The sequence below is a fragment of the Takifugu rubripes genome, chromosome 14, assembly GCF_901000725.2.
Source record: "Takifugu rubripes chromosome 14, fTakRub1.2, whole genome shotgun sequence".
Classification (NCBI taxonomy): Eukaryota; Metazoa; Chordata; class Actinopteri; order Tetraodontiformes; family Tetraodontidae; genus Takifugu; species Takifugu rubripes.
Window position 1 is genome coordinate 13,817,094 of NC_042298.1, and position 15,198 is coordinate 13,832,291.

Sequence of the window (15,198 nt, forward strand, 5' to 3'; positions counted from 1 at the left end):
CAATTGGCACATTAACAACCTGTCATTGAAGCAACAGATTAGGTTCAAGTTGGCGTGATCATTTATGTTTCTGACATCGTTTCACACATTTGGAGAATTTTGCTGGTTTGTTCTGTTGAAATTAAAGAGAGGGGTCTATTTTAGACAAAAGGTGAGTTCATATAGGACGAGAGCTTCCTGTGCAGAATAATTACATTTCGAACACTGTAAAAAAGGGAGTAACTGTAAAAGAAAGTAGTAAAACAGAGCTTCTTTTGTGTAGTTCCTCATTAATATTGTACAAAATTCAATGAAATGCATACAAATATTGCAAACCCATTAACTAGCAAATTTGGGGGGTATTTAATGGAGTTGCATCATGACAAATCTTTGAAGCTGCATTGAGGAATCATAATCAGCAGCTGTTTTTGTGTCACACGTGACAGGTAGCTTCCGTTCCAGCCGACACGTGTTGGTGATTGTGTTTCCATGCATGGCTGCTTCTGTGAGGGATAATGTGAAGGAGAGTTTGTCAAGCCGCTCATCTGATTTGTGCACGTGTGGCGGGTGGCACAGGCGCATCGGTCCTCATGGAGGGGGCTCTTTGTTTGGCCGTATCAGGAATGCGAAATGAAACAAAATATTGAAACCCTACTTTTTACAGTGCATTGTTATTTTTTATGTTGTGGACAACACAACAAATAGTTCTAGAAATAAATTTCTCAATTGAAAAATGGGACGTCGGCACGCCGAAGAGAAACAAAAACAGCCCAACCTTGGTCAAGAAAAAGCTAAATTTAACGCTTGCAGCACTGCTTGCTTTTCATCTTCATCTAAATTGGATGAGAAGAATTAATTCATTAGAAAAAAAAAAAAAGAATTCCAATAACTGAGCATGTTCTCCCTGAGCTCCCAGCAGCAGCAGCAGCAAGCCTGCAGCTCTGGGGGCCCGAATCTCAATCAGCTCTGCTTCGCCTCGCTTTCCTCACCCCCCTACCCCCCCCCCAACCCACCCACCCACTCCCCCCACCCCCCTCCCTCCATCCTTCTCTCTCATCCCTCTGCCTGACTGGCTCATTCTACCCTCGCTCTGTACTCCACCACTCTCTCCCCCACCCCACTTCTTATTCTCGGCTCTCCCTCCCCTGCTGTGCACACACGCACTCGCCTGCCCGCACACACACACACACACACACACACACTCTCTCACACACACACATACACACACTCTCTCTCACACACACACATACACACACTCTCTCTCACACACACACATACACACAGAACCTTCATCCCATGAGAAATCATCCCCAGCTCCCAACTCGCTCTCTTACTCTCCCAATTTCTCTGCTCTCTCTTTCCCTTTCGTTCACTCTCTCTTCCTTGCTTAAGCTCTCCTCTCTCTCTCTCTCTCTTGTTCTCTCTCTCCCTCCCTCTCTCTCTCTCTCTTTCTCTCCAGATGTCTTTCCATCTCTTACGAAAGTCTTCCATGCAGATATATTTTTTTGATTTATTGGCACGTTTGATTTTAAGGAACTTTTTGTGGCTTTTCTTTTCTTTTAGCAATATTGCTGGATGCTGTTTTGTATCTTTCCCAGTTCCGTCAGCTGTGTTGAATAGAAGAGGTACATTAATGTTAATGTTTATCACATATTGGTCTTACGCTGATGTCATACACTGAAATTACTGCCAGAGACTGGATGTGTCTGTACTGAGGCCAGGGTGCAGGGCACTTTTATTAGATTTGATTCTATGTCCAGAGTTTAATCACTTTTAGGATAACCTAAAAGAAAAATAAGAATTTATTTGTTTTTTTTGGCCTTCAGATAACGCAGAGAGGGCTTTAGCGGGGTTGCTGAAGTGTCCTTCAAGTTCTTGGCTTCGACATCCCTGTTTATATACTTGAATATTTGGAATTCAATAAAGTTCTAAAAGCAGTCCTCAAGTCAAGCTTGTGGAAGACTCGCTCTGATTTCAGCGAACTCTAGATCTACTGAGGGCCAGTACGCCACATTTGTTAGATCTGACAACCACATTTTTAAATGTTACAGTAATTTCACCTCATCATTCAGATAAATGGTTGCAAATGAAGAGGAATATTTAAATCCCAGAGTCTTATCATCATAGCTATTAATGCATTTTGCTTCATTGTTAAACGCTTATACAGTATTGATCACAGATATAGTCATCATTATCCTGTATTGAACCAAAAAATCTCTTTGATTCAGTGTTAATGAAATAATCCCTGTAAAGTAGTCAAATTGTCTGGTTACAAGGTTTAGATGAGGGATTAGTCAGGGTTTTGAGGGGGAAAGGTGACGCCGTCCGCCATCTGCGCAGCTTTGCAAGATGAGGATGTGTTGACAAGGTTAGACAGGGTGCCAATTTGACCATATGCCCCTGACCTCCAAGTCTCCGTGGTATCCTCGCACCTTTTTTCAGTGCAGCCCAGCAGGGTTCTCTGTCTCAGCCAGTGTGTGTTAGTGGTAAGGGCACGGCCCTTGTTACCGGTGCCCAGTTGGGGGTTTGTGCATGCTGGGAGGCGAGCAAAGAGCAGAAGGTGGAGTTAGCAACACAGGGATCGTAGCTCAAGTGAATTTCATTCCCTCACTGGATGCCCTTTTTTTTGTCTTTTTCCTTTAAGTGGTTGTTTTATATCTAACGTGTGCGCCTGCTCGATCTGTAATCAGGACTTTTTCACTGACACAAACAGGTCTTTTGTCTTTTACCTTCCGTATATTTGGTGAATTTGAGTGGCAGCAGTTTATAGTATGTAAACTGCTTTAGATATCTTTAGTCCAATTTTCTATCATTAACCAGGAGGAGTGTCCGGGACACGCCCATGTTATTAATTGATTGCCATGTTATGGTACAGTATTGAATAGCACTTCAGCAGGAGGAGCCTCGTTATTCTTTGGTACGCTTTTGAGCTGGAGATCCCATGATCTCAGCCCCAGCGTGTGGAAGATTTATGACCCCGCTTTTAAATCAATGGGGACTCTCTGTGAAGGGCCGTGCACCGTTTAATGGACCATTTTTTAATTTAAGGGGATTGTCCTCCTCTTACTTTTCATAAGGGAACACTACTTTCCACGAGGGAACACTATTTATCCAAAAAGAAATAGTTAAGCGTAATGTGATAAATATTAGATTTTAACAAATTCTCTCCCATGTGGGTGACATAATGACTTTGTAGGCTTGGATTTATACTGCACTCTCTGGGAAGGGGGGCTCCTGCAATACATCTCTGCAACGTCATTAGTCAGAACAACTCCTGCATGTTTAGTGCAAATGGCAATTAATTTTACTCTACAAATTTAACTGTTTAACTGCCAATCAGAATTAATGTTTGCAGGGAGATTTAAGAACAAAACCACTGGTCTCATAGGAAAAAAAAATCAATACTGCAGCACTCTTTAACGACTGTATGTAGGAACCTGGAAAGGTGCACGGTGGCCACTGGGCTTACCGGTCAAATGAACTGTCATTTATTCCAATGCTATTGATGGAAAACAGTAAAACTCTCAGTTTCATCGAGTTATCTTTGCTCCACCACAATCCTTCACAAACGAAACTGGCATCATTAGAGCGGTTTTAAGTCATTTTGAATTTATTATGTACATTGTTAAACTATGGGCTCAATCAATGGCAAATTTACAGTCAAGAGATTAAAAAAAGCTTTTTTTCCCCCAACTCTCTGGGAGCAAAATAAAGGAGTGATTAAGCGTCATTTAAGGAATTTTATTTCATATAGAACAAGTCTTTGTAAACTTTGTAAATAATCTACATTAAATACATTTGTTTTCATTATCCATTAAAGGCTTGACGAAGAAATGCAACAGAGAATTTTAAAGATGATAAAGTAATTCTAACAGTGGAACAAAGGTCATTGGTGATGGACCGTCCCTACTGTGGTTTTGGGGCTGAGCGATGAAACATTAACCTAACATGTAATGTCCTCATGCATTTTAAAAGTACGTCAGCCAATTTTATACTATGTGTTTAACTTAATGGTGACTTCAGGGCTTAATCTAAACACTTTATGAGTTCATTACCACACATTTTCACTTTTTTGACTGACTTGCCATTAGATCATGTGACTGGCTGGGGTGGGTGAGTGGGTGAGAAGTGGGGAATTGTGTTGGGATGGAGGGAAGGTGGGGTAAAGCAACGGTTGCTAGCCTCTTTCTTACTGATCCTCTGGAGACCATCTGCGCTGAGGGCATTGATTAGAGTGTGTCTGGTGGGATTACATCTTTGCCGTTACCATGCCAACTAATCAGCTGATTCCCCCCTCCCCCTTTCTCTGTCTGTCTCTTCACTTCTCTCTCCTCTCTCTCTCTCTGCGGTTGTCACAGCAACGAAATACGAGTGAAGCGCAAAGGCCCCGGCAAGCACTGAATTCAGCTAAAGGGGTGAAAAAAAAATGTTCCCTCCCTCCTCCCACCTTCACCGTCTCTCCTCCGTCTCCCAATTTCTCTCCCTCTCTCTCTCTGTTTCTCCTCCTAATTGGCAACTCTCTCTGACCTAAAGTTCTTTTGTCTCTGGTGTAAGCACTCCCCTCTCCGGATTATATTTACCACATTTTACTAATAGCTGCATTGTTCCAAAGGCAAAAAATGCTCTGACGGGAATAAATACTGGGAGCATAATTGCTGATTTTACGTGTCCTTGAGTAAAATTAAGCATTTTGTCCAAATCACTCCTGGTGAATAAATCTGATTCCAAACCAAACCAAGTCCACCGCCCTCTCTCTTTCATTTGTCTGTAAAGGTGAGATGTCTGAGCTGTTAAGTGACGCTGAGGTTGTGCTCTTCGTCCAGGTTTGCACGGAGGGTCGTTTAATACTGGAGTTCGCTTTTGACGACCTGATGAGGATCAAGACGTGGCACTTTAACATCCGGCAGTACCGAGAGCTCATTCCCCGCAGCATCCTGGCCATGCACGTGAGTGTGACATCATTAACACATGGCCTTTATTTTAAAAAAATTAAATAAAGGTGTAACTTTTTAAATCCTGCTAGCATCTCTGCCAACAGCCAAGGCACTTTTTGGAGGCTGTTTACAAGCGTTTGAATTTTAAACGCTAACAAAGCAGTTTGCAAGGATTTTTGCAAACCAATTTACTGCAGACATCAAAGGCCACGGAGGATAAAAAAAGGGCCCTTGTCTGAAAAGAGAGAGAGCGAGGCGAAAAAAAACAAGGTCATATGAATAATCTCTTTAATTCCTCTAAGTGTACCACACATTTAGTCAGTGGAGCTGTGGAGTGGGGCTGGAGCAAGCAGAAGGTCAATGTGATTTCCAATGAAACTGCTGTTAAGGAAGAAAAATGGTCCTTTAGGAAAATATAAAGGAAGTCAAGTTTGACAAATGCTGAAACTTAATGCGGTCAAAAATAATGTTGGCCTGAGACACCCAATAAATGACCATACCCTCCATCCGTCCGTCCGTCCGTGCGTCGATTATTTATTCAATCAGTTTTTCTCAAAACCCTCCAGGCTTTCCTACTTTACTGTAAAATAAACATGTACTGGTCTTTCCAGCATAGATTCTGCAACACCTTTTTTCTCCCAGCTGCATTCAAACAAGCACTAAATTCCGCACATTCTTTACAGAACTGTGTGGTGAGAGAAGGACACACATCTTTGATGGAGACCTGAGTGACGACGTAAAATACTGTCTGTCTCGATCCCACCGTAACTGTTTTAACTCCTCTATTATTATTACAGTATTACCTTAATTCATACAAACGTCATTAAAAACAGCCATTTTCCTGCTGCCATACATCATCCATAGAGTTTCCATTTGCTGAGTAAATAAAACAAGACCCGGTCTTACCTAAAGATGTGTGTGGCAGCTACTTTTGCCTGTGTACTTTTTCCTTCCTTTCTTTTTTGACTAAATCTTTATATGAATTTCACTGAGCAATAAATTGGCCCCACTGGGTATTCACTCTAATTCCTCAAGAGTGGGATATTGTGGGTCCTGGCCGGTTCTCCTATGATTCTCATGTGAATCTGAGTTCATGCTTTTGATCATCACTGAGAGCGGATACGGATGCACAGGAAGGGTGCAACTGCAGATGCACGTGCAGATGCCATCTGCATGCACTGTCCATGTCTCCAGATCAACTGAGTTCATTCAATGTTTTTGTTATATGCAGATTTAGTGATTTGGGAATCTAAGCAATATAGTGGAACATGCAGGCTCGTTTGATTTAAATTGAAAATAAAAGCAAAATATTGAACAAGATTGCATGAGTGAAAGAAAATAGACTTACAATATATGATTCAAATATTTAAAAGAGGAATTTTAAAACAAAACTGTCCAAATGGAACAGAAACACTGGCATATAAGGACAACATATTAGTTTGTTGAAATATTTTTCTTATATATAAAGGAAGACTGAATTTAATGTCACAAGCGCTGCAGTTCCGCAGATGTCCACTAGATGCTGATATCGGCGATTGTCACCTTCACAAGTGTACATTTAGTTTTTTGTTTTTTTTACTTTTCAGAGTTCACTTCTCTTTTACTCAACTTTTAATTTACCTTGAAGGGAGTTCTAATGGTGCTGCTTTCATCACAGAGTCCCTGAAACAAAGAATTTTCTTTTTTCCTCCTCATTTCTGTGTCAATAGGAAGGCTCATCTCACAAAATTATATGATTCGTTACTTAGTATAAGAAATATAGAAATGCAAACAGGGTCAATATTTATATCAAAATATGCAACAGAAAATGAAACAGAATTGCAAATAGTTGTTTTTTTGCTAAGCTTCACAATTCGTCTTTAAATAGCTCTGTTGTGTTAATACTGATTATTCTTTCATATAAAGACCAAGTTATGCTTTTAGATAATTAGAGTAAATTAATTACTTTAAGGCATTTGGTTTTCTTGTTTTTTCAAGTCTTAGGTGATGCATTCGCCCCCAAACATCTGTTACATCCTCTCCCACCTACACTGATGTACGTTTTCTTTAAAACACAACCTTATTTAAACAGGCGCACAGATGTAAATTCAAATTAATCATTTACATTCACAAAAAGACAAAGACAAGCATTATAAATATTGAAATGAATATCACAACGCAGGTGACAGAGTCTGCAGAGAGACATTAATGCATACACAGACAACTATTTGTCACGCTGACAGAATCAATTATAATTTAGCGTTAAATTATGCAGCTTGTTTTATAGCAACATCGTCGTTCCAAACTTTTCTCCCAGACTGCGTCAGAATCCTTGCTCCCAAGACTTTATGTGCTGTTTAAGGGTCCCCACCAATTGTTAATGTCAGGCTGGACAAATTCCCATAGAGAGGAGCAATTGTGTGTGATGAGGAAGCAGCTGATTTTCTGATGCTCGTCCAATAATGCACCTTAATTCGATCCCCCGTCACTCCCTCGCCGCTATGTTGACGGCACAGAAGCCCTCTTTCCCTTTCCTCTCCACTTTCTCGACACTGAGATGCGAGTGGAGATGGAATTATGCATTTTTCATGAGACAGTGAATGCAAGTGCGCTCGCTGCTCCTCCTCAGTCTGCGCCAGCCTTCCTCCGTCAATAACCGTAGTTTTTCATGATTTGGCTGCTTATTTTTGGAGCAGCAAACAAGCTCGCTGGATAATTATACAACTCGTCTTGGTGAGATTTTTACTTTTTCGGCTGGATGTCACGCTCGAATTGCTACCTTGGATTTGTGGCTTTGGGCTTTTTGTAAAAGTTCCATTCTTGACTCCTGCACGCACTCGTGTTGTTGACTTTGTTTTAACTTTCACCTATTAGAATAAAGTATTTGGATATTGCTCAGTTGGTCCAAGTGTGCTTTAGATACATCCTAAAACATAAAAGCTTCACATTCGTGCACACCTTTCAGAATGTGGTGATATTAAAAAGCCTGACATCCATTTATTCAACTTGTTGGCAACTGCAGTGTTGTATTTATGGCCTGAGGGTGCGAATGTATTCAGATTAATGCCATTTAGCCTAATTGCCTTTAGATAATTAGTTTGTCACCATTTGAATGCAAACTTCATATAAAAATAAATGTTCTTCGCTGTCGTTTCTCTGCCGGTGGCTGCAGGCACAAGACCCTCAGGTGCTGGAGCAACTGTCTAAAAACATCACTCGCATGGGTCTGACCAACTTCACCCTCAACTACCTCAGGGTAAGTGCACGTGCATGAGCGCATGCGCGTATGGGTGCGCCTGGAACTGTCGTCCTGCTTTTGTTCTCCTCAAACTTACATGGATGCAGATAAACAGTTCTCCCTCTAATGTAATGTGGCACGTTGACTTTGCCCACTCAGCTTATTCTACTTTTAAAGGCATATTTTTTAAAGTTTGCACTGTATTTTTTTCCTTCTTAATGGGAGTGCAGCCAGCTTTTGTTGTTATTTATGTGCTGAACACTTCATTATCCCGAGGTGTCTGAAATTTAAGTGTATAATTTCACAGCATGGAAACAAAAGCAGGAAAAAGGCCGTATTCTGTCTTTGCTCTCTGAAAATATAAATGGCCTTTCTGCCGGACCGCGGCGATGTCATTTGCAAAAATGGAAGGCATAAGCGGGCTGAATACATTAGCGGTTATTTCAGGGTTTTGTTTGTGCCGTTTTATTTTTTTTTTAGAAAACATCTGACTGACAGCTACGATTTCCAAATAGGAGAACAAGAGCGAGCGTGAGAGAGGAAAATTAATTGGATACAGAAAATTAGCATAACATTAATGAACGCTCCCTGTTGAGACTCATAATTGTGAAATGGCACACGAATATAGGAACAGCACCTCTGCTGCTTTTAATAACCGAAGGAAGAAAGATGCAGGGACAGAGAGGGAGCAGGGGGATGTTTTTGTTTCCTTATAAGAATAAATTTATGTATAAATAGCAACTGCAATGGAAAGAGAGTGCATTATTTAAGAATCTACGCTTTGATTGGACACTCGGTCATTCAGATCATCGGTGTTGTGAATATTAGTTTATGCCTCTTTTTTATGCTGCTTTTCTGCACTTTTGTTATTTTGAAATATTCTTGACTTTGTTTTTACTGCTACTATATTCATATAAGGATCTTCAGTATTGAGCCGTTTAATTGGCGACTACCCTATAGGTCATGGGATACTCATTATATACTAATTATGTGGCTGGTTTAACAGCTCCCCTCACTGTTAGAGAAAAAAGAAAGCATTTAGACATCAAAACATCTTTATGTTAATAAATTGGTGATTTTTGAAGAGATTATGTCATTGAAAGTTATCAACTTTAGCAAAAACCCAGTTATGTTGTTAATTGTCTAATGGCGTTGTAGCTACAGCGTGGTGCAGTGATACGGGTCGGTGCGTTCAAGACCTTGAAAGTGGGAGCTGGGTGCATTTATCAGGGCAAAAACTTATTAGCTCTCTTGAGTTCAGCTCTCCATTTTCAAAAAGGAACCATAAATTCAGCTAGTTTTCATGAGGACTTCTCCTTGAAACATTATTAGCATTGAAACATTATTATTCATAAATGTATTGCGTAATTTTATTCAATAGTTGGTCAAATTCAAAGGATGAAGTCTCATTTTTTTCTGAATTTTGCCTTTGTTTGATCACCTATAACTTTTGACTCTATAATCACTGCCTGCCAAGATTTCACTAAATTTGAAAAGCTGTTTATCTTCACGCTTATCGGAGGGTGTCAAAGTTAAGTACACCCTTTCCTCATATTAAGCTGACAATACTTTGTGGCTGGAATTGCCCTTTCCCAGCGTTTATCAGTCCTTCCCAAACAGTCCGACAGTTTCCTGGCTGCTGGGTTACAACCGGCCTTTCTCTCACTTTCACAAACAGGCAAACGCATTTTTTTTTTCTGTTTTTCATTCATTGGTAGAATTTAAGCTTTTCTGTGTACCGGATCTGCCAGTTTCCTACTATTCAGCCTGAAAATAGCCCTTGTTTTCAGGCCGAGAGCCAGGACTTGTTGGCTGAGTTGGGGAGGGATATTACTGTGTCAGGAGGGAGCTATCAGAGTAGAACAAGGGATTAGTCTGCTGCAGGGATGTTCACTTTACCTCGAGCTGCATGGCATCAAAACGCTGCCCTTGTAACATGAGCAACACCGTCAGAGCAGCAGACATTACTGCGCTCACGGAGGCTAATTTGTTGTCAGTGCTGGATAGTATGTTGGAAACCTGCTGGTTTGAATATCCCGCAGGATTTCTTTTTTTTTTTTACCCCTAATATAGCTATTTCTATTCTTTTTTTGGTTTCAGCTGTTTTATGATAGTAACTACGTAATATCTGAAATGTGATAACTGTTTTTATGTGAAGATTATTATAGTTAATCCTATTATGTATTGATAATTGTAGCATTTGCTTTGTCTATTTAGAGATTTTGCAGGAAATTCTGGTTTATTGATCAAGAATGTGCTGCCTTGAGGTTTAAAAATCAACAGACCCACACAATATTAACCGACTGAAAATAATTTGGACATGAAAAATATATATTATTTGATTGTTTTTGTAATAACCTGCTACCTGCTTTGGGGGGAAACAGAGGTCCGTTCAATTATTAATTCATGGGCACCGGGTAATTCTATTGGCAGCATCGACAACACTGTCAATAACAGGCTGTACTGCTGCTGAGCTTGGGGTCATTGTCTTTGCACCAGCTGAGGATTTTAATGGACAGTTGCTGAAAATGTTCAAAATTGAGAAAAAATAGAGAAAGAAAAATCCTTTCAGAGGAAATATCTGCCCGGTGTTTGAATCTGCTGTGGTTCTTTGGGCAACTCTCAAGCTGTCCAGCCACTGTTTTCTGAATAACTCAACATGTACAGTAGTAGGCCAGTTACATCATACACATATCCACGTTATTACAACCATATTGTCCATATTATTACAACCATAAGCCAAAGCGTTGTTCCTCTATGGCTGGAGTTTTAAATAATGGATAGTCTGGTATATTCTGTGTTTCTCTCCCCATTTTTATTGAAGTAAAAAGAAAACAATAGGTGTTTTTGTGTTACATTTGTGAGCTGCTTGTGCATCGGTCAAACGTACCTGAGCACAAACCTCTGATTTCAAGGTACTTTAACAAAAGGTTCAATCCCCCCACCCCCCCCCCCCCCACCCCCCAAAAAAAAATAATGAAAATGAAAAAATCAAAACTGATTTGATGCACAATTAGTCACTCAGTGTGGGTCTGTGCATAATTAATTAGCCAACATTTTTCTTTAATGGAAGATGTTTGCTCCACCTTGATAAGAGGCTGCAGCCGTCAACCAACACTTCACTCATCAAATATTGAATAAATCTGCCTTGACTGACTCTCTCCCTCTCTCTCTCTCCCTCTGTGTGTGGGGGGGTGTGTGTGTCACATCATGTCTGCAGTTGTGTGTCATCCTGGAGCCCATGCAGGAGCTCATGTCAAGACACAAGACCTACAACCTCAGCCCCCGGGACTGTCTGAAGACATGTCTGTTCCAAAAGTGGCAGAGAATGGTGGCTCCCCCAGGTAACCACCTAATAAAACACACACCTCTACTGTCCACCAGCCTTCCCAAAGAGGCAGGCGTGAGTGTTTCAAGTCAAATCCGCTGTAAATAAGAGGAACCTGTCACCAAACCCAGTCGATTACAACCAGGATGATAGACTTGTTAATGTTGTGGCTTTGGTCTTTTATTACACAGCTTGAAGTTCCTTCACCAAGTATGATTCATTTTTTCCCGCACTGCTTTTTCCCCGGCACATTTTATTTTTCCGCTGTTGTCATTATAGTTTTTAATCCTTTAAATATATTATACCTGTCAGGTGTGTGAAATTAATCAGAAGTCAGAGCTGCCTCTCGAATCCCAACCTTGCCAGTCATAACAGGCCTCTCAGCCGCCTCTGATGGATGCTTTAAGGACAGTTTTTGAAAAGTACTAAACTTAAATTGCTTGTGTGGGCTTAAGCTGTAGAGAAAGAGCCCGTTGAGTTTTTTGTTGTTTTTTTTTTTTTCCTTTGACACGTCGGAGTGGCTGCAAATTACAGCAATGCCTAGCGAGGCATGAAGAGGTGTCTTTAAAGTCCAGCACCAGTCAAAAAGCCTTTGACTCAGACCTGTGTAACTTTAATTAAGAGTGCTGGGTGTAATCAGAGCGGCAGATCCAGCGTCCCTGGTCAGCAGCTCCCCAGTGCTGGAAACCTTCTTTAAAGACAAGAAAAATAACAGTTATTTAACTGTTCTATACGTGTTAATTTCTGTCTCTTAAATATGCTTTAATGTCGATATTTTGACACGAACCTTGCAGCTCAGCTGGTTTTTCTCATTGCTGGTGTGTCATTCCCCCTTTTCCTGCGATTCTTCTTCAGCCTGGAAACCGGTTGGGATGTAGCCAGGAAGGAAGTCATAGGCGCGTTTCTGCCCTGATAAGTCCTTTTGGTGGAAATGGAAGCGATTTTAGTGCGTCACCGCTTGAGAATCGAAGGAAAGGGCTCAGATAACAGCAATGATTGTCTCCCACAATGAGCTTCTGCGTTTGCAAAGTCTGTCAAAATGTAAAATGGAATTTTAGAATAACAAGATGATAATAACCGTCTGATTATTACTTTTTTTTTTCTTTTTGATTTGTACTCTCCTGCCGGTTGTCTCATGATTTACTGGTTGTTGCAACTGAACATGAAAGCATCTCCCTGGGTGTGATTAGTAAGAACCTGGAAAAATGGATTTCAATTTCAGGCATCTGTTTCACAATCACAGCAGTGTTTTCTTATCGCTCCCTTGGGATTTAAATGAATTATGTTTTCTTTCAATTGTTGGCAAAAAAACTACACCAAAACACACCTGTATCAATCAATAATTCAAGAGTAGTTGGTTTGTAAATACAAACACACTGATCTCTCGTTAACCTGTATCGTGTCTTTATATAATTTAATCAGAGGTTCACGTGTTAATGACATAATTGATATATCTAATATGGTTGTTTTTTAGCACATGAGTGGAATCGTCTCTAACTTTTTAGGTTCCACGTGGTCAAAAACAGCAGTAAATGTTCAGTTATTTCTCCTCTTTTTCTCTGTTGTCATCTCTCCCTCTGAGTCTGTCTTAAATTGCTAAAGAGATTATCTAATCATCGGAATTAAATAAGATGGTTTTGGCTCCGATTTCAGCTGGACACCCACAGAACTTCAAAACGGAAATATTTCCCACAAATCACAAAAAAGGTATCTTCTCTCTTACATCGTCGACTGCCGCAGTAAATCCGCTTCGGAATGCCGTGAAATACATTTTTGTGTGCAGGTCCTGTGTGGCTGCTCAGTTGCATGTGAAATCAGAACTAATGCTTACTGGAACAAATGCAGAGCACATTTACCTTCGAGTTGCTGGCTAAAACGCCACCGTTGGAGCCGGGACATCAGCAAATTTACAAATGTGCATGTAGATGTGCACCAGCACATTGGACGAGGACGCCCTCGGCTCCCCGGAGCCTGGTTTTTAATCTTGCTTTTGTTTGGAAATGTTGTGAATCATTAACAAATTTCTATGATGGATCATCGGGGTCCATTGTTGAACATTTAGGCAAACAGAGCAGGAGCTCCTTCTTACTAGTGCATGTCTTGGGAGATGTTGGCTTGCTTGCGGTTTTTACCTCTGATGAAAACAAAGCATGGATGCTTGTTGACTAGTTGCTTTTGCCTCTATAACATATGCAAATGTCGCCCGTGTGTCCCCGTGTGTGTTCTCTATGCATGCATTTGTAGAGATTGTGCACAGTTTTGTCTGCACGCCATCTTTAACGCTATCTGTCTGTCTGTGCCTCCGCTGTGGGACTCTAAAACACACACAAACACACACACACACACACACACCTCGCAGTCAGCAAACACCCCTACACCCAGTCTCCGTCTGTATGCGTTATGTTCTTGGCATTGCCTCTGTTTCTCTTTGCTGGTCGCGCCAAAGCTGAGCCCGCCCGACAGACAACCACAAAGAGGAGGAAACGGAAGAACTCGGCCAGCAGCGCCAACAGCAGCGTGGGCACCACCGCGGGCAAGAAACGCAGCCCGGCCACCAACTTCAGCCTCTCCAGTCAGGTACCTGTAAGCATCAGCTCGGTTTGCCTCTTCTCTTCCACCTTTTTTCTATGACTCAACATGTCTGTTTTAAACACGTGCACAGATGGTCCTAATGGTATTGCAGATTGGTTTATTGTTCACTGACGTGAGGGGGAGGAAATGTGGGAGAAAACACCCCGAAGCCTGTACAGCGAGACAAAAGAAAGCTCAAGGGATGTTTATGAAAATATGTTACCTCATAAAAAAATAGATAAACAAAAGATCGAATATCGCAGAGACCAAAACACCATTAAAAATCATCAAAACGCGGGAACATCGAAATATAAAAATGCAGGTAAAGGTGAGCTCCCTTACAACAGCGAGGCATCTAACTTTCCCAGTCATATATTTTTCTTGGATTACCTTCCCTTTAGTTCAAAACATTTTTGCTTAAAGAAAAAGACTCAACTGACCTTGGAGGGAAAAAACTGCTTAAATGTGAAGACCATAAGGGAAAACGTGGGTGGGTGGTCCTGTCAGAGCCGGTATTTTTGAAAATGCCCTTGACTGTGGAGCTGAACTCACAGACGCCCAGAGCATCTTTACTGGCGCGTCTGGAACTGTCTGAATCTCAAAGCGCTGGAGACAAACACTGGTTCTGCTGCAGCCCTGTTCGCTATGTTCAATGACTGAATAAATAGCAGCCAGTTTCCTTTCTCAGTTACAAAGTGAAGACAACAATTTATCAATCAAATATTCAAGCACTCTCAAACTGAAATTGTAATGCACCAATAAAATATTGAAGCTGGGTCAATATGAACCCTAAAATTTGCACCTATGGGCTTTTTACACACAGGATAGGGGGGGATAAACCCTTAATTGTGTTCTGTAAGAGTATTTACGAACATTTTGTTGATCACCCCCCTTGAAACAGAAACAGGGCTGAACCGTAAAGCTCCAGCCGCATCGGGCTCTTCCATCGAGGTCTGGATGTGTGGAGTGTGGCGCACTCTTGCACTGTGCATTACACACATATACGCACACATTGTGTATTCATTAAACATATTTATTTGTTTGTGTGAGAAGTGTGTTGCAGTCAAAACTTGAACTTTTGCCATTATTGGCAAATGAATATGAATATGGAAGGAAATAAATGATGTCTAGTGCTTTAAGGTGTTGTCCTTCCAGTGCTGCAGCTGCAT

General features: G+C 41.0%; 1 protein-coding gene across 6 annotated transcripts in view; it reads left to right on the forward strand.

Moving 5' to 3' along the window:
* The window catches only part of ldb2a (LIM domain binding 2a), a 54,604-nt gene that overhangs the window by 34,295 nt on the left and 5,111 nt on the right, over window positions 1-15,198 (forward strand). The window contains exons 4-8 of one of the 6 annotated variants that reach the window (XM_011610978.2): window positions 4,803-4,925; window positions 8,065-8,148; window positions 11,351-11,474; window positions 13,112-13,165; window positions 13,890-14,041. In XM_011610978.2, the coding sequence (XP_011609280.1) occupies window positions 4,803-4,925; window positions 8,065-8,148; window positions 11,351-11,474; window positions 13,112-13,165; window positions 13,890-14,041 (537 nt within the window). The remainder of the gene's footprint in view (window positions 1-4,802; window positions 4,926-8,064; window positions 8,149-11,350; window positions 11,475-13,111; window positions 13,166-13,889; window positions 14,042-15,198) is intronic. The other 5 variants (XM_029847178.1, XM_029847177.1, XM_011610981.2 and 2 more) reach the window with 5 other exon arrangements.